The sequence below is a fragment of the Vanacampus margaritifer genome, chromosome 4, assembly GCF_051991255.1.
Source record: "Vanacampus margaritifer isolate UIUO_Vmar chromosome 4, RoL_Vmar_1.0, whole genome shotgun sequence".
Classification (NCBI taxonomy): Eukaryota; Metazoa; Chordata; class Actinopteri; order Syngnathiformes; family Syngnathidae; genus Vanacampus; species Vanacampus margaritifer.
Genome location: NC_135435.1, coordinates 32631083 through 32649852, shown reverse-complemented (window position 1 = coordinate 32649852; position 18770 = coordinate 32631083). Strand labels below are relative to the sequence as shown.

General features: G+C 49.3%; 2 protein-coding genes across 2 annotated transcripts; one reads left to right on the top strand and one right to left on the bottom strand.

The window, feature by feature from the left end:
- Positions 1 to 7439: 7439 nt before the first annotated feature.
- cebpa (CCAAT enhancer binding protein alpha) lies at positions 7440 to 11430 on the bottom strand. The gene is made up of 2 exons (XM_077564250.1): positions 10278 to 11430; positions 7440 to 8671 (listed from the first exon to the last, which is right to left on the bottom strand). The coding sequence occupies exons 1-2, from the start codon at positions 10551 to 10553 to the stop codon at positions 8042 to 8044; spliced, it is 906 nt and encodes a 301-aa protein (XP_077420376.1). The 5' UTR covers positions 10554 to 11430; the 3' UTR covers positions 7440 to 8041.
- Positions 11431 to 12600: 1170 nt separating this feature from the next.
- cebpg (CCAAT enhancer binding protein gamma) lies at positions 12601 to 16085 on the top strand. Its single transcript, XM_077564251.1, has 2 exons — positions 12601 to 12858; positions 14223 to 16085. Exon 2 carries the CDS (start codon positions 14259 to 14261, stop codon positions 14736 to 14738), a length of 480 nt encoding a protein of 159 aa, XP_077420377.1. The 5' UTR covers positions 12601 to 12858; positions 14223 to 14258; the 3' UTR covers positions 14739 to 16085.
- Positions 16086 to 18770: the final 2685 nt, after the last annotated feature.

Sequence of the window (18770 nt, the reverse complement as noted above, 5' to 3'; positions counted from 1 at the left end):
CGCGCAGGTGAGAAAAGTGCCACGGCTGGACTTCTTCTTCTGTGGTCATTTGTCAAAGGTTAGCCAAGCGTTACGGGATGCGATTGGTCCAACAGGAAGTTAGCAAACGCCGCTCGTCAAGCCGCGCGCTTAGCGCTGAGCTAAGAGGATGCGGCGGCGGCGGCGGTTGCTACGAGTTACGTCAGGCCTGTCAAAAACGACAGTGGGAAATTGTTTGCAAAGTTTAGGCCTCCAAATTCGGAGCGTTGAGGGCTTTCCGCTTTGGTGGCCTCAGCGTCGCATCGCTGCTTTTTGCAGATGATGCGATGCTGTTCTGATCTGCAAGTCTCGCTGGAGCGCTTCGCGGTGGAGTGCGAAGCGGTTGGGATGAAGAGCAGCACCTCCAAATCCCGGACCGAGGTCCTCAGTCGGAAAAGGCCGGCGTGCCCTCTCCGGGTCGGGGGGGAGATCCTGCCCCAAATGGAGGACTTCAAGTATCTTGGGGTCTTGTTGACGAGTGAGGGCAGGATGGCGCGGGAGCTCGACGATGGGTTCGACAGGCCGATCGCTGCAGTGTCTGCAGCGATGTCCACTCTGTATCGGTCCATCTCTGTTAGGACCCTCACCTCTGTGAGAAGCTCGGTCATCAGGGACTCAGTATCGAGAGGACCCAGTTGAGGTGGCTCGGGCATCTGGTTGGGATGCCTCCTGGACGCCTCCCTGGGGAGGTGTTCCGGACATGTCCCACCGGCGGGAGGTGGACCCAGGACACGCCGGAGAGACTATGTCTCTCGCTTGGCCTGGGAACGAACGCCTTGGGATCCCGTCGGAGGAGCTGGTTGAAGTGGCTGGGGAGAGGGAAGTCTAGGCTTCCCTCCTAAAGCTTCTGCCCCCGCGGCCCACCCCCAGATAAGCGGTAGCAAATGGACGGACGGACGGACGCCTCCAATTGACTCACTTCGGCTCGGGACTAAGCCAGCCCAAATTTCGGACTCGTCTGTTGATGACGTGAACACCAAGTTTTGAATCGCAACACGCTGGCTATCGACGCGTCGGACGTACGTCGCCAAGTAGTGCCGCGAAGTTGAACAAACTCCGCAACTTTCTTTGGAACCCGTAGCCGCCCGACAACGTGCCCGCCCCACATCGAATGGAAAAGTTGAGAGAAAATTCCCAAGAGTGCCGACGTCCTCTGTCTCTTTGTCCACCGGCTGGCCTTCAAAAGCCAATCCGAATGTTGTCCAATCATATGGTGGCAGAGGGGTGGGGAGGCGGAGCCTCTTGTAATGCAGCAGGTGGCTCAAATGATTTGCGACAAGGTCATCTTCCGCAAATGTCAAAGATGGGACATCACGTCCTGCTTGAAATCAAGCCCCGCCCACCCGCCACTCAAAAGACTTTGACAGACCTGACTTATGTCATCCGCCAAACATGCTAATGCTATTAGCGGCCGTCGCCATTTTGCTTCAAAGCTGGAATTAAAGAGCCAAAGTCCAAACCCGCGCTGCACTTTTCCCACGATGCCGAGTGTGTGTGTGTGTGTGTGTGTGTGCGTGTGTGTGTGTGCGTGTGTGCGTGTGTGTGTGTGCGTGTGTGCAACCTGTCGTGTTTCAGTTTTGTCGGGGGTTTTCTTTTATTTTGGCGAGTTTGTTGTGTTTGTCTCGTTATGTCTGATGACGTCCACCTGTGTGTCTTTCCCCTTCCGGTGTGTTTGACCAATCAGTGGCCACCCTGTTGTGTTTCCAGGTGTGTCTCATTAGTGTTGGTGTATTTCGTCTGTTGTCTTTGTCCAGTCCACGTGGGATCATCGTTTATGTCAGCGCTACGTTTCGAAAGCCTCGCGTTTGTCTTTCGTCCCCCGCCAAGCCTTGTCACAATAAGACACTTTTTATCTCAGTCCAGTCGTCCTCGTCGTAGTTAAGTCTTCTTTGTCACCGTCCAGTTGCCCTCGTTTCCTTCAAAGTTGTCCACGCCTTCTTGCTGTCTCCGGTCACAGTCGTGGAGGCCGGTCTCCGCTCGCTCAGTCCAGTCATGGCGACCCGTCTGTCCCATCTTCTCCAGTCCTGCTCATCTCCCCTGTCCTCTTTTGTTTCAACAAAGATTCTGTCTTTGATCCCAATTGCCGCCTCCCTACGGTTTCTCCTCGCCTTTGGCTCCGCCCACATCCATGCACCCCTTATCATGACACAACCACATGCTGTGAAGAGTTGAGGGCAAGGGGTCAAAGTTCAGAATCTGGTCACGCCAGTATTTGCAGGTGTGGCTGTAAAAACAAAAAAACATTTATAACAACTGCACAAGCTGCACAAAACACACACAAAAAAATCAATATTATTTTGTTTATTATCATTTTTTACAATTTACCGATTTGATATTTATTATCGATTTTTTAAATTCATCGTTTACTTTATTGAATATTTGAGTTGCTTATATTTTGACCGTCTGCTTTTTATTTCTATTCTTTTCTATTTCAAATCTTCTGTTTGTATGATGACATTTATTGAATTTTCTGATCTGTTCACTGAGCAACAACAATTTGACGTTTGCAAAGTAAAATATCCAAAATAGGAAAAAGGAAAAACAAAAATGACCCTCATCATGTCAGGAAGTGCCACGTTTGTTTTGTTAATTGCAATAAAGTTGAAAACAACCCCGTGCTTTGTCAGGAGGTGACGACACGTCAAAGGTGGGCGGAGCACGTTGGCCCCGCCCGCGTTGTTTCGTCGCCAGCTGCCGTCCGTCATCTCAAAGGGATGGACCGGTAGCTAGCATGTTAGCATGCAAAGAGGTCAGAGGTCAGAGCGGCCGCAGCTAGCGGCTAGCTGGCGAGCGACGTGACACCAAACAGGAAGTGAGGCCGAGCGGTCTCTGGTCTGTCAGCTTTTTTCACTTTTTCACTTCCCTTTTCCCGTTTCGACGCCCCGACTGAGTCAGCGGCAAACAAAAACAATACGAATACGCTTTCAAGATGATTTCTTTGCGGGGCTCCACGGAAAGCGGACGTTTGAGCCTCCAGATCCAAACAAGCTCCACATTTTGTCGCTTTGGCCTGAGCTCGGAGTGCCGGCGTTTAACGCCGTTTAACGCCGTTTAACGCCGTTTGACGCCTCAGATGACGTTTCAAGCCGAACGCGGCACCACAAAGACAATTTGCTTGCAATTTGTCTTTTTCCAGCAAGCAAGCCAAGAAGCCAGCAAGCGCTACGTAGCTTCATGCTAACTAGTCATTGACGGCCTTGCAAATGCTGAAGCGTCCATTCGAAGGCGGCTTCCAAACACACGCACGCACACACACGCATACACAAATAGTCAAACAATGACATTTTGCACACACGCGTGCACACAGAAAGAATGTGTGGTTACACCCAAGCAACCTCCTGCAGAGGGAGCGACAATCACTACAAGATGATTTCACTCGCTCAACACGCTCAGCACACACGCACGCGCGCACGCACACACACACACACACACACACACACACACACACACACACACACACACACAACCCCCCCATCTTGTTCCCAGGTGGGATTTTGTGATTTATGGTAATTACACAAATTAAACTGTGAAACGGACACACCGACACCGCATGCATGTGTTTGCTCACCATTGTGTGTGTGTGTGTGTGTGTGTGTGTGTGTAGTTGTTGGATTTGGACCAACAACAGCAAGCATGAAGATTGTTGACTTTTCATTCTCCTCTGCAGCGCAAACACACAGCAACTACTTTTGTTCTCCTGTAGGAGGCGCTACACCTGCTCTTCTTATTCTGACACACACTTACAGTCAATAGAACAAACACACACACATTAAAAGTGTGTTTGTGTGTGTGTTTTTGTGTGCCTGCTTAGTGTGCGTGCATTCTAAGAATGTGTTTAATGTGTTTTTGTATGCAACGTATTTGTGTGTCGTGCGTGAATGTGCATGTATTCATATTTGTGTATTTTGTATGTTTTTTTAAAGAGTGTGTGTGTGTGTGTGTGTGTGTGTGTGTGTGTGTGTGTGTGTGTGTGTGTTGAATGGGGTCCGGTGGTGGTAGTGTTGCGGGTGACACGTCGCGGAGAGAGAAGTGAAAAAAGAGGAAGTGAGCTGTTGCAGGGTGCACAGACTTCCTGTGGGGGAGGAGCCTCCTCTGCTGCTGTCAATCACACCTTGTCGTCTCTGCTCACATCATCTTATCGCAACACACATCTGCCTATCTCACACACACACACGCACAACACGCGCGCGTGTGTGTGTGCCTGCGACGTGTCTTTGTTTGTTTGTGGCCCGTGTGGCCTCAACGTGTGTATGTTTGTGTCTTTTGAGTGTGTGTGCGCTTGTGTTGAATGGCCGTTATCCGTTATCCAACTGCCTGTTGAAGAGGAAATGATGTCAACAAGTCCAAGCCAAAGTCCCGCCTCCTACAGCTCATGTGACAATGTCACATGACGTCACAAATTGTCCAAGAACACAAATCTTGTCCATAACACACACACGTGTGCAAGTGTTGTGTTTTGAAGGTGGCCATTGTTGTAGTTTGGACCCGAATGACGAGGAAGTGAGAACGCCACAAAAAAACTAAAACGATAATAATAAATGTCTTCCCTTCTCAAAAAGAAAGCAAACGAGCCGCCAAAAAGTTTGTCATTAAAGTCCAAGGACAAATGTGAAGTAAGTCAACCTTTTTGCAAACATATTTGAAAAAACATTTGAACGAACTTGTAGCTAAATGCTCAAATGTAGCATTTTTTTTCGAGACGAGCGACACAAGGAACCGGCACAGGTGCAAACACACACACACAAAAAAAAAAAACCCAGCAAGACACAATTTGTCACAAGAAAAATAAACATGACTGTAAATAACCATCATTTTATTTTCTTACCGGAGTATTGAATGCATTTTATTTTGAAATTTGCTTTGTAAACGGCCACTTCCGGTTTAGGGCTCATGCTTTTGTTTTGAAGAGTCCCTTTCGGTTTGTACTGAGGCTAACTTGATAGCGTAAGGACGCTGGAAAAGTTTGTTGCGCAGCGTGGCGGAATGTCCTGTTTTATATTTATTTATGCTCGGGCGGGGCAATAAATCAAATTCATTCGATACATCATCAGTTTGTCTTTTGGATGATGAAAAGCTGTTGTTCTTATGTTGTGTTACAATCAAAGGTTTTTGTAAATTGTCATTAGAATTCGGGGCTGCTAATGACATCAAATCAAACAAAATGTAATCAAAACTATTCAAAAGTTGACCTGACGGCAGAAACACACACACGGAGGACACACAGAACAGACGGAAGACGCACGCACGTCCACACATGGACGACAGGCTAAACATTTGTGATGTCAAGCTATGCAAACGGCGGCGACGGCGGCGGCGACGGCGGCGGTGGCCCAGACAAGCTTGTTGCGGCGTGTGCGTGAAGCAAGAGTGGCGCTGTCTGCGGGGCCACGCCCACTTGCGCTTCATCCAATGGGTGCCTGCCGCCAAAACCACAAAGCGTCCTGGGATGGCACAACAATGGGACAATGGCGGTCGCGGCTTCAGCGCCAGCCGGCGGGAATTCTGCTAATTGCCGACCAAGACGCCTTTCACCGCAATGTACACACACACACAAGACGCTGACTGGTCGCCTTGTGCTGAGTCGGGTCTGCAAAACGAAACAAAGCAAAGCAAAGCAAAACAAAGCAAAACAAAGCAAAGCAAAGCAAAGCAAAGCAAAGCAAAGCAAAACAAAGCAAAGCACGTGGTCCACTGGTCCAGTACGAGTGGACGCAGGACTGTAAAATCCAGCAGCTCCAGAAAGTCCCAATCCTGCCAGCGGCTTTGAGTTTCTAACTCACCTGGCAGGTAGACCAGCTCGTCTCCACCTGTTGATCAGCAACACCTGCAAACTCTTTCAGGGTTTGGACTTTCTGGACCTGGATTCTCCAACCCAGACCGGACGTTGACCTCCGAGCATCAATTTTCCGATTTTGGCCGAGTCCAAGTCCTTCAGAAATGGAGCAAATGCTGAAAGCAGTCGTATGGGGACCCAACAGGCCGCTTGAGGGGGTCCAGACTCCCATGGATGAAATGAATGAAAACCCACAGCAAGGATGAAAACCACTACACGGCTCCTCCTGATTCCAAGGACGAGGCGACTTCCTGTTTTCATCTGACCTTACCTGGGAGGCAGGGGAGTGTCACCGTCGAGTTCCCCTTCTTACAAAGGGGGTCTGCCGGTCCAGAGTCACTGTCCCCGATGTCCATGTCATGTTGTCGAGACGTGTCAACCAGCAGGACAAAATCCAGAACCTTCAGGAAGTCCGCTCGGACCTCACTCGCCCATCCCTGCTGGGGGGCCTTTTGAAACATTTTGGTGACTTCCCGCCTCGGAGGCTGCACACTTCAAAGGAAGGCATGACGGTGGAATTGAGGAGGTTCGAGATCAGCAGCAACGTCCGGAGTCCATGTCGGCTTTGCCCACGATTGACACAGGAAGTCCAGGGTGTCCAAGCCTGGTCCTGGAGGGCCGGTGTCCAGAGGTGGCAAGTCCAGGTCCACAAAGTGAAAACCCTGCCACAGTTTGGCTTTAGCCCCTGATGCTAGCTAGCGAGCTAGCATGAGAGCTAGCTAGCGAGCTAGCACGAGGGCTCATTCCAAGCACCTGACAGCTAATGTGGCTTAAGACAACTTTCTGGACCTGAATTTGGCACATGCACGTGGTTGCTACAGTCAGTGGAGTACGCGCGGCGCGTGCACGTGGCGGCGCGTGCACGTGGCGGCGCGTGCACGTGGCGGCGCGCGTGTGTGACTTTCAGCGCCAGTGGATGAGTAGCGGGCGGGCGGGCAGCGTGCCGGCGTCGGGGTGAAAGTCTAGCGCCAGAAATCTGCTTAGCGCTCAGACTTGATCCCGCTCAGGCCGCCGCTGACGTCCTGTCTGGACAGGAAGTGGCACGGCTCCTCTTACGCAACCGGACGTAGGCACAAAGCAAACTTGCACTTTGTCAAACATTCCCGATTACGTGCGTGAACAAACGGACAACATCAAATAAACATCATTTCCAAAATATTCTCCAAAAGTCATCGCTTTGCGCCTTGTTCCCAAAGTGTGCTGCTGTGCTGCATCACCATGTTTGTTTCCCTCTACTTGTGTATTTGCGGCGCACGGATGCACGTGGCATTTTCACAAAGGAAATGTCTTCAAGTTGGGCTGGCTTAGCGAGCGGCAACGTAAGATGGCCGCCGCAGCAACAAGTACTTCCTGTGGAAGGCAAACCAACGTTGCGTTCCAAGCACGCGTTCCGATCGTGCCGACCACAAATTCGGCTTGGAAAAACAAACAAACAGAGGTCGTATAGGGGTCGTGTTGACTTTTTTTGTGTGCTCGTCTTAGTTGACATCGTCTTTGAAAATAGCAACATTGGCACTTTTGGCCACGTGATGGCACGTCAACGTAGTAAATGAGCGCCACCTGGTGGCTGTCCACAATGACGAACGCGTACGATGAAACCGTCTTTTATTGTCATATTTCATTTCAAATACATATTTTATGACATTTAGGATCAACTGGAGAAATTCTGCACGTGTGTGTGTGGTCTTGTTTTCTTACATAGTGGGGCTGGGATTTCACAGCGTTGTGAGGCCCACCCGTCCATGTGGGGCTAAACCGCTTTTTGAGGGTCAAGACTTGCTTTTAGAGTTTAGGTCTGAATTGGGTTAGGGTGAGGTTATCATTTTTGAAGGTTGGGGTTAAGGGGGAGGGGCTAGGAAATGCATGATGTCAATGAGATGGGCCCACCAAGACAGTAAAACAAACGTGTGTGTGTGTGTGAGAGAGAGCGAGAAAGCGAGAGAATCGTGCTTGTGTGTGCGTTTGATGTGTTGCTGGGCGTGACTTTTGTGTGCTTTCGAGGAAGTCTTGCATTTGGCGGGTGACGTCATCACGGCTGCTCACGTGATTGTCGCCGTCAATTGGTTTTGTTTTTGCGTGGCTACCGATGACATCACCGCGGGCGAAGTGCAGGCACGTGCGGTGCATGGAGCGCGCACGCTCATGCTCCCTTGTTCCGTCCTTTTGGGTCTTTGGTCCGGTTTGGGGTCCTCAGCTGGGGGCGTGTGCGCCGTAGCGGGCGTCGGCGGCAGCGTCGTGCTGCTGCTGCTGCTGCCGGAAGACCCCCCGCAAGGTGTCCAGTTCCCGGCTGAGGTGGTCCACGCGGCGCCTTAGTCTCTCGTTGTCGGAGCTGAGCTCCAGAACTTTCTGCTGCGTCTCCATGTTGCGCATTTTGGCTTTGTCGCGACTTTTGCGCACGGCCACGTTGTTGCGCTCGCGCCTCAGCCGATACTCGGGGCTGTTCTTGTCCACGTGCTTTTTGCTCTTGCTCGCCGCCGCCGCTGCCGGCCTGTGATGATGAAGAAGATGGTGATGCTGATGAAGGTCGGGGGGCAGGTGGAGGGCGTGGTGGTGCGGGCTGGGCACGGGGGTGGGCGGCGGCGTGGGCTGTTCTGGCTGGAGGTGCACCGAGGTCTGCGCGCAGTGGGCCACCTGGTACTGCAGGTGCGGCGGGGGCGGGGGCGGCGGGGGGTAGTGGTGCGCGTGGTGCGCGTGGTGCGCGTGGTGCGCGTGGTGCTGGTAGGCGGCGGGGGTGCGCAGGAGGTCGTTGTCGCGCGGCTCCTGCTTGATGGCCGGCGGCGGGCGCAGACGCGCGTGCTCGTACGCGTCCTCCGCGTCCACCTTGACAGTCGCAACAAAAGTCACAATTATGAAAGGAAGTCCAAAACAGATGCACAGCATCGGTGCCAAATGCATGCAAAAAACAAGCAACAATTTTCAGAAAAAGGCAAGTGGGCGGGAATTTTTTTTTTTTCGAATCTTACTTCTTCTTTTTTTTTGTGTAAATGTCTGGTGTTTTGAAAAAGTGAGTGATGCTTTCAAATTTGTCATAAAAAATAAATCATCCCACCAAAAACAAGTATGTTGGCGCACGTGCCTGCCGTGGGTTGCTTTCAAAAAACAAACGCTTTGGCCTGCTTGATGCACGCAAGCTAAGGAAGCCTTTGAAGCGCTCCCGCCTTCTTTTCGCCACCGTCATGTTCACTCACGTGAACGCAGAGAGACAAACGTTAAAAAAAAAAAAACGTGACATGGCTTCACCACCAAAAGTTTCACTCGGGCTGACTTGCAGCTGTGAAAATGACGACGGACGGACGGACGGACGGACGGACGGACGTTGTCCACGTGAAGCCTTTTCAACCAGGGGGTGTCAAAGATACGACCCGTGGGCCAAAAGCAAGGCCGTTGGCTCCCACCCATGTGACCTCGTGATTCTCCAGCGATTCTATGTTGGGTTGCTTTGATGGCTCAATAGCGCCCCCTCTCATACGCTGCTTGTAAATACAGTCTGGTGGTCCACTGGAGCTCGTTAGCCACGATGCTCATGTGACAAGCCGCCCTTTACGCCGTGCGTACAAAAACGCCAAAGGACAAATGGTCATCGCTGCTGTTGTGCATGTTGACGACGTGAATGCTGACGGCCTTCGCGCGTACGTTTCGCATGTTCACTTTTTCAACATTTAACCGCAGCCACATTAAACGCACAATTTCAACTTGAGCATGTTCCAAAACATTTGCAGTTTTTCCACATTTGCCACAACGTCTCACTTTTCAGCACATTTCGTCTTTCCTCATTCAAGCTCAACCTTCACAATTGTCACAAAAGGTTGAGCTCATTTCATCGGGACCGAATCGCAGGCGAGGTCGTCTCAACTGAACTCCGTCCACTCGTCGCGTCTTCAAAGAGCATTTTTGGAACACGTCAGCGAGCGGGAGGCGACGCACACAAATAATAATGATATGATAATGATATCTTATCCACGCCAATCATCAATTTCTATTAGCGGCATCTATTTTATCGAACCCCCCTCCTACTCCGACCATCTGTAAACTCTCGGGTCGTTCTTAATGTTTGGATAAATGAGACTTCATGAGGATCTTGTTTGAATTTCCATTCAAACAAAGAGGAAAAGTGGGATTCGCCTATTCTTTTATTTGGGGGGGGGGGGGGGTAACTCCCGTTTTTGTTGACTGTGCGTCCTCGCTCACTCAAGAATTTATTGGGTTCAAATGTACTTTTTTTTGAGAAAAAAAACCAACAACATACAAATAAAATGTAAAAAATATTACAATGCGGTGTCAGTTATATGCGGAGTTTGGCTATTCGCGGTCCGGCTGTCCCCCGCCCGCGAAGAGCGGGGGTCCAGCGCACTTGAGTTTTGGACCGTCCCGGCCGGCGGCAACGCGTTTGTCGGCGCTTCCACGCGGCGGCCGACAAGTGACGAACCTTGAGCAGCTTGGAGTCCAGGACGGCGGCGTCCATCTTGGCGTACACGTGCGCAGGGGGTCCGTGCGCGTGCTCGTAGGCCGCGGCCGCGCGCAGCCGGGACGGGTGGTGGAAGAGTTCGGCCAGGAAGTCGTCGTTGAAGGCGGACGGGTCGATGTAGGCGCTCAGATCCACGGACGTCTCCGCGTCGCCCATGTCCCCCCCGTCGAGGTCAGCCAGCGCGCACGGGGGGCCCCCGGGGGCCGCCGGTTCGTACAACAGGTTGTGAAGCTCCATCTGGCGCGGGATTGGCTCGGCGGCCGCGCGCGCGCACGCCCGCGTCTTGCGTGTAGGTGCGTGGAGCGGACCGAGTGGGCCCGAGTGAGTCCAGGTGAGACGGTCCGTCCCTCGCTCACGTCCGCCAGACGCGTGTCGGTCGAGTCAAGTGTGCAAAGTGTCAAAGGGCTTTTATGGGAGGACCACCAGGTGGGCGGGAACACACTCGCTCGTGACAAGCGCGCGCCCGTGCGCGCGTGTTTGACTTGTGGATATCTGCGTTGTGTGGGGGAGACTTGGGTTGGGGTTGAGACACTGGACACGTGGGCGTGTGTGCGTGTGTGCGCGCGCGCGCGTGAGACTTGTGTGAGAGAGAAAAATAAAGAGAAAATAGAGAGAAACAGAAGCGAGAAGAAAAAGAGCGAAGATTGAGAAAGAGTGAAAAGGAGAGCGAAAGAAAGACAAATCGACAGAGACTGACTTGTGGATGTCTTTATGTTGACTATTTGTCAGATTTATGTGCGTGTGATTTGTTTGTGAGACTTGTGAATGTGCGCGCGTGCGTGCACGTGTGTCTTTGTGAACTCTACAAACGCTTCTGGGTTTCTTTACTTTTCACCTCTTCTCTTCTGGGCCAAAATAAATGCGACACACACGCACACGCACACGCACGAGAGAGAGTGAAGAAAGTCATTCTTTAAAGCGGATGGCGTTGATGTCAGCCCGCGCGTCATACATATCTATACATATAATAATAATCCCCCAAAGTGTCAAAGGTCGTGTAGGTTGACGTGCGTGGGCTGCAGCGCCCTCTGGTGGAAGCGGATGAGGTCCATCCATGAATGAAAATCGAACTTCATCCTTTTAGGTTGACACGAATGCAATTGGAATGGTTTGAACCCTCACACATGCTTTTAACACATTTTAGGTTTTAAAAACATGTTCTTCAAATGATTGCAAGTTACTTTTCCCTGAGCAGTCACATTCTCGCACAATTCTCCAAATAGAGACAGTCGAGTTGATTTCATTTGTCACTCTTCGTTGGTGTTTACTGTAAAACCAGAGAATTAAAAAAGAATTTAAAATGGCACATTTTGTCACCAAACGTTCCAGCAAACAGCTTCATTTATCCGCTAGCTTACGAAGCGGCAACGCTAATTAAGCAATGAAGCGACGTCATTCCAAGCAGTGTTCCCAACAAAACCAGAGGCCGGGACTGGAGTCACAAGACTTGGACTCGAGTCGACTCAAATAGCTCATTTTATGACTTGAGACTTGCTTGGCAAAAACTTGTGACAGAGTCGACTTGAACTCCGGGACTTGACATTCTGTTCACATCTTTTTCATGTAGCGTGTCTTTTGTTTTGAAAAGAAAAGTGCCTAGGCTTTTTGCGGTGCATTTGCGTGCCACCCATCTGGCAAAGACCCGGACGGCCATGACACCCCCCCCAAGGGCCGTGCCTGCGGGAGCGATTGTCACCAAAGATGAATTCACTTTTTAACATTTGGATTTGGATCTGATGTGGCAGGGCCCCTTAAACGTCAACTTCATAACGTGAGAACACACACACTTTTATTTCATAATGTTAAGTTGTTTAATTTGAATGAAAAGTTTCATGTTTTAACTTGACAAGTTTCCTATTTTTAGGGTGCCAAGTTTCACTTGTAAACCAATACATAAACAAAGCCAAGCAATTTCTTCCGGTTCAGGTCACAGACGGCTGTAGATGTAGGCTATGACGCGCGTCTCCTGTTTAAATCGTAAGTGTTCCACGTTACAACAACATGCTATCCATCTCGTTAAAAAGTGACCTTTATCATGTTTTATATATTTTTATGTGTGTGTGGCAGTAATACGCTTCCACACTATGAACAATATTTTGAAGCATTTTTGACGCATACATTGCTACTAGTTGGATACATATTATTTAGGATTGCACTTTGAATGTATTTTGGACATTCCAAATTTCCTGGTGGCGGAGGGAGACGTCCGAGATGATGAGGTCATGCGCGTGTCAGCTCATTACATAAAGCCAAGCCGCCAATTGGTTCAACGACACGCCATTCGGAGCCAGGCTTGCGTCATATCGAGGATTCGCCACCGCGATTGGCCCAACTAGCGAGCAGGAGGGTCCCGGTCGCTTGTGATTGGGCGTCGCCAGACATTGCCCTACATGGCAAAAGAGATTTCGCAATCGGCTCGTGTTCATGTTGGAAACAAAAACAGCCCGAGCACGCTACGACTTTTGGAACAAAACAGGCGGAAACTTCAGTGCCAACTTTGTCACCGGTCACCGCTTCTTCGCGCTTGTGTCGCCCCGTCAAGGTAACGTAGATTTTCCAAGCGGCAAACAGTGGCCTTAGCCGTTAGCGCGACATGCTAAAAAGCTAGCCTGAGCGTCAGTGTCAACATTGACAAAGAGCGCGAACAAAATAAGATCGTTCGACGCTTTGGCGTTCACGGAGCGACTCGGGCCTCGAGTCCACTTTCACTTCCATTACGTCATGTAGTGGGCGCGCCACGACGAGCTAAAGTTACACAAAGTAGTCCGGAAACGCCAATCGACGCGACGACGGCGCACTCGTTAGCATGTTAGCCGAGCGTGCGCTCCTGTTTGTCCTCTTTATGTGTCATTTATGCGTCATTGTAGTCCGCTACTTGCAAGTGAACGTGGAGTTCCCCTCACTAAGATGAAGACGAAGACGATGATGCAACACCAGGCAAGAAGACGGCCGCTGCTTGTTTCCACCCGGAAGCCTTACGCATGCGCACCGCTGCCGACCGACTGCATAGCAACGCGCCGACCAATCACAGCAACGATGCTCATTTTACGACTTTTTTGTTTTTGATATTTCAAAAACAAAAACAAAAAAAAAACCTTTTTTTTAAGATACGATAAGGTTTTAAATCGTGATAAGTTGTCACGTTTGAACTTGACAAGTTATCACGCCCAAACGTGACAAGTTTGACTTCCGCGTTCTGCAGAACGAAGCAATTTCTTAATTGGCACACTTTGTATGTGTGTGTTTTATAAATCAAAGTTACGCTACGTAATTACGCCGCTCTTCTTTATTACGGTAAAGATAATATTAAGGTTTAAAAAAATAAAAAATAAATAAGATTTGAAAAAGAAGACACCGCCAGTGATCTGAACTGGAAGGAATTGCCTCGTTTTTCGCGAGTGTATGAATAATATATCCATTGCATTGTAAAGCGTCTTTGAGTGTCTAGAAATAGCGCTATATAAATCTGATGCCTTATTATTATTATTATTATTATTATTATTATTAACTTACCATGTAGAAAAGTAAAAATGTATTGATAAATACTGATTTTCTTTTTCTGGTATGGTGACAGTATGCTTCCTGTAAATTGTGCTTCCCGTGGTAATTAGCGGTCCAAGTCACACGGATGTATGTCAATTGCAAGTGAAATCATTGATCACAAACTGATCGATTATCAAATGATTCTATCGTTATTTTGTGAATCGATTCCTTTGTTTCATGAAAATTCTACCCTCAAACCCTCCGAATCTCGCCTCTCGACGGTCTTTGTGTTGGTTCAAATGAAGTGATTTGCAAATGTTCTTTTTGAAAAGAACAAGGGAGTTCTTGGCGGTTTTCTGACGGACATTCCGGGCCAAACCCATAAGGGGATTCTAACGAATTTGCGGCGTTGTCGTCCGCCAGGTGCCCGTCTTCACTTCCCGGTCAGCGGTCACACAAATGAGCCGGCCGTCGCAGCCTAAAGTCACATCGTCGGACCACAACGGCGTGAGCGTCATCCAGAGTCAGAGCGCCGCCGTTGCCGCTTCCCGCACCTCGGCCGCCCCCGCCCTGCCGCAGCAGCTCCCTCAGCTGGTGTCCGCCCAGCCCTCGTCCCCCGGCGGCAAGGCCGCCGCCCCCGGCAAGATGAAGAAGGCGCAGGCGGAAAAGGACAGCGACGAGTACCGTCAGCGGCGCGAGCGAAACAACCTGGCGGTGAAGAAAAGCCGGCAGCGCAGCAAGCAGAAGGCCATGGACACGCAGCAGCGCGTCAACCAGCTCAAGGAGGAGAACGAGCGTCTGGAGGCCAAAATCAAACTTCTCAGTAAAGAACTGAGCGTGCTCAAGGACCTCTTCCTGGAACACGCCCACAACCTGGCCGACAACGTGCAACCGCCCTCCGGCAACCTCAACGCCAGCCCCGCCCCCAACAACCAGTGAGCCGCCGCCTTGGCCGGGCGGATGCGGCCGGATGCGGGCGGATGCGGACGGATGCGTCCCTCGCTAGCCGCTCGCTAGCCGCTCGCTAGCCGCTCGCTAGCCGGTCGCGTGGCACCGACGCTGAGGCCGACCTGCCCACTTGTCACTTTTTTTCCACTGGAAAACTTTTCCCGCGCCGCCGCTCGGCCATTGGAAGAAAGCGTCACATGACACTGGCTTTATATCGGTCAAGTTTGGACTTGTTTCAGGTAACTACATCGGATGCTTTTGACTCTGGATTCTTCCTCGACATGTTCAGTGTGTGGATTGTAGCGTTTGAACTCTTGACCCTCGACCCCAGATTCGTGACTGCTAACTATTTAGTTTGGTTTTCTTCTTGGCTCTTGACTTCACTTAGCTGGCGATTCTGCACTCTTCACTTCTCCAGACTCTGGATTCTGGTTCTTGTTGACTCAAGGCCCCTTGTCTCTCTCTCTCTCTCTCTCTCTCGCTCTCTTTTATTTTATTTTTTATTTTTTTCTACAGTCAACACGAGCGTCTTGAAGCTAGCTTGTACAATCTAGAGTTTTGACTCTTGATTTTGGACTCCAGATTCTTGACTGTCAAGTCTGGAGTCTTGACTTGTATAAGTTATTGAATCTGTATTTAGGATTCGACACTCATGACGTCCTCATGGTTGATTGTGGAATTGGTGTTCTGGCTTATTGATTTTGGACTCTTGATTCTGGTTCCTGGAATGTAAATGCTACAGTGGTCATTTTAGACCCTGAAATTGAGACTTCCCCCCCCCTTCTTTTTCAGGACTCACACTTGAGACTGTGATCCTGGATTCTGAATTTTAAACTCTTGAGCGCTTGTGTTGTGCGCGTGTTAGCATTATTCATTGCCTGTGCTAAACGTTTGTTAATTAGCATGCTTACATCATCTGTTAATTAGCGTTTCTTTTCCAAACCGCAGCTAAATTTCAGTTTATTAGCATGTTTATTAACATTAAACATTCATTAGCATGTTCTTTTACCTAGCATGACTAGCGCTAAATGTGATGTGGTGTTTTTTTGTGTCAGCAGGTGACTAGCTGCTCGCTAGCTAGCTAGCTAGCAAGTTAGCTAGCCAGGTTATGATGTCTTCCAGTTGACTTAGTTTGATGCTGGACTCCTTTTACGGTAATGACCACCAACCAGATCCTTGTCAGGCTTTCATGAAATAAAATGCGCAGAAATTGGACCAACAACATCAAATCTTATTTATTTATGCTATTGGGGAAAAAAAGATTTTTATTGGGTATTCTTTTCTCATTGATCATTTTGTGCTCTGAGTGGAATGATAATAAAAATCCTGTTGGATGGACATTTGCATATTTCATTTTTTTTTTCCTCTTCGCATCCTACATGACTGACATTTCCTAAGTCAAGCTTCACTAGAAGAAAAAAAGAAAAGAAAAAAGCACATTTCATTGTAAAACGTGAACTTGCGGACACTTGAGCTGCGCTTTCGTAGACTCTTGATTCTGGAGTCAACATTTGAAATGTTGACTGGAAACAAGGCCGGCAACGGCGCCTCAAAATCCAATTCCCACTTGTTGTTTTTTTTCCTTTTTGGGGCGATGGCTCTCCGTGGTCAGGGGTGGCAAGTGCAGGTCCAGAAAGTGCAAATCCTGCCAGAATCCCGTTTAGAGTCTTGATTCTGGACTCCAGACTTTTGACTCCTAACAATGGGGTCCGTAAGTCACGCGACACACAGGCCGCGTCCCAACACTCGCACCCCCACCCAAACTATTTCAGCACCCGTCGACGGGAACGCGCAACCGAGGGGCGGAAGCGCAAGCAACGGGACGCGGCCCACACGTCGCAAAACAGCAACCGTGTGTGAAAGCCGGAAGTCCCGCCTCCTCTGTGGATTCTAGACTCTTGACTTCGAACTCTGGATTCTGGTCTCTGAATTAAGGCGTGAGAGTCCACGCTCACTTTCAGGACACTAAAAGCCAAGACTTTAGACCCGAGACGTTACAAGCGGAAGCACGCGCCGAAAGGTCAGTGGGCGTCGTCAACGACGCCAATCGTTCCCAACTCATTCTCCATTTTGGATCGGAAAGTCAAAATGGTTTATTTTGGGCTTGTGACTTTTCACTCCAGACTTTCTAAACTCTTCATTTTGGCCTCTTGACTTTCGACTCATGTTGTGGCTTTCCACAAGTAAATGTGAGGCGCTGGCACTTCCTGTCTCAACAGGAAGTGCTTTTTAGTGGAGCCCAAAATGCTCAGACTGGATGGGAACGGCGGTGGTGGTCCTTCACAATAATTGACGCCAGCCAACAAAAGTGGCCAGCGTGCGTGCGTGCGTGTGTGTGTTGGAGTGTCAATATTAAAGCAGCGCCGTCCTTAATGCTCCTGATAGGCTCACCGGGGCCAGGGGGCGTGGCTAGTCTTTGTGCCTCTAGTGTGCTCTATCGCCAAACTTCGGCATCCTGATAACACAATCGCTGCGCGCACACATACACACACACATTAAACACATGCACACCCTCTTGTTTGAGGTCACATGGCCACAGGGTCATCCAGTGTGTGTGTGTGTGTGTTGAAGTTCAATATGTGAGCATGTGTGTGTTATGTTTGTCGTCGTGTGTGTGTTTGTTTAACCTGGGTGTGCGTATAGAAGGCCTAAATGTGTCTTGTGTGTATTTGCTATGCGTGTGTAGGTTTAATGTGGCCGTGTGTGTTCATTTATGTATGTGTTTGGTTAACGTGTGTGTGTGTGTGTGAGAAAGAGAGAGAAAGAGTTGAATGTGTCTCCAGGGAGGGCCTGTTGCCAAACGCTCGACATGCTTCATTTTGACTGTTCCACTATTTGGCAGGCAAAATGTCACCTCGCTCAACTTTGTGTGCGTGCGTGCGTGCGCGCGTGCGTGCCCGACCCTTGTCCTGGTCTCGTGTGGTGTCTGGGGGTCCTCCCCGCAGACGCCGAGTGCAGTCCTGTTGGGCAAAATGCTGACTCAGCTCCAAGGTCAAAGGTCATGTCCCCAACGTCTCTTGTGTGAGATTTGACTCTGCAGTAAATCACGCCATGTAAAAATTTGGAGTGCAGGTTTTGTGTGTGCGTGTTTTAAGAAGCAGACATTGTCTGCCTCTGCTGGCCAGAAAATCAAATGAAAAATATGTTTTCTAAATACTGGATGGATGTACATATAATCATTGTTTGTTTTTTATTGCAACTTTGTCCTCACTCCGATAATATTATAGTAAAGAATCAACTTTAGACTCCAATTATAAAATGATGAAAGAAAGAAATGACTGGAGTGAGGCGAACTCTGACCCCCGTGGACGGATCGGTCACATTCCAGATGAAGATAGATTTTGTTCGTCCGTCCAATTATGTGACTTAAATCGATCACAGCCAAATTGTTGATGATGCCTGGCAGGTCAGATTGGTTTGGCAGGACGGTCACTATTTTTTAACAAGTGGATGGTATGTGCTGCTTTTTTTTTTATCGCTCAGTTCCTTAGACCCCAATATTAGATTTGGCAAAGGCATCTTTCGTTGAATTAGTTAGCATTTTTTCATCAATAAAATATACAAGTTTCCTCCTGTAAACATCATTAAGCGTATCATTTATACATGTATTTAAGGCAAGTTGTAAAATGTCTGAAGTCCTCTTGTTTTGTTGATCAAATTGAAAACATCATAATTCATGCTGTTTCGATTAAGTACCGTCTCAAGTGTTCTCCAATTTTTGTATTGTATGGAGAGAAAGATTTCTTGGGAGGACAAATATGGCGGCCTCACGGCTTCAAAAGTCTTGGCCTATCAGCTGTCCAGTCGTATATACGTAGATGAGCGGTTTCGTGACAGACTGAAGTGACAATGAAATGCTCTTTCTTAGATCAACCTGTTGGCGGCATCAACATTTGGCACCCAAACGAGATCATCATCATCACTTGACCACTTGTTGTGCCAGGAAATGTTTCGTGCGTCGACCGTGCAACTGCCGAATCCCCGAAGCGGCAGTGTACGGAACTGACCACTAGAGCGCGCTCT

Excerpts from the sequence above, each read along its gene's own strand:
- cebpa (XM_077564250.1), bottom strand. The coding sequence starts at position 10,553 with ATGGAGCTTCACAACCTGTTGTACGAACCGGCGGCCCCCGGGGGCCCC. Across the intron at positions 8,672-10,277 it reads TGGACTCCAAGCTGCTCAAG|GTGGACGCGGAGGACGCGTA; the intron begins GTTCGTCACTTG and ends GCGACTGTCAAG.
- cebpg (XM_077564251.1), top strand. The coding sequence starts at position 14,259 with ATGAGCCGGCCGTCGCAGCCTAAAGTCACATCGTCGGACCACAACGGC.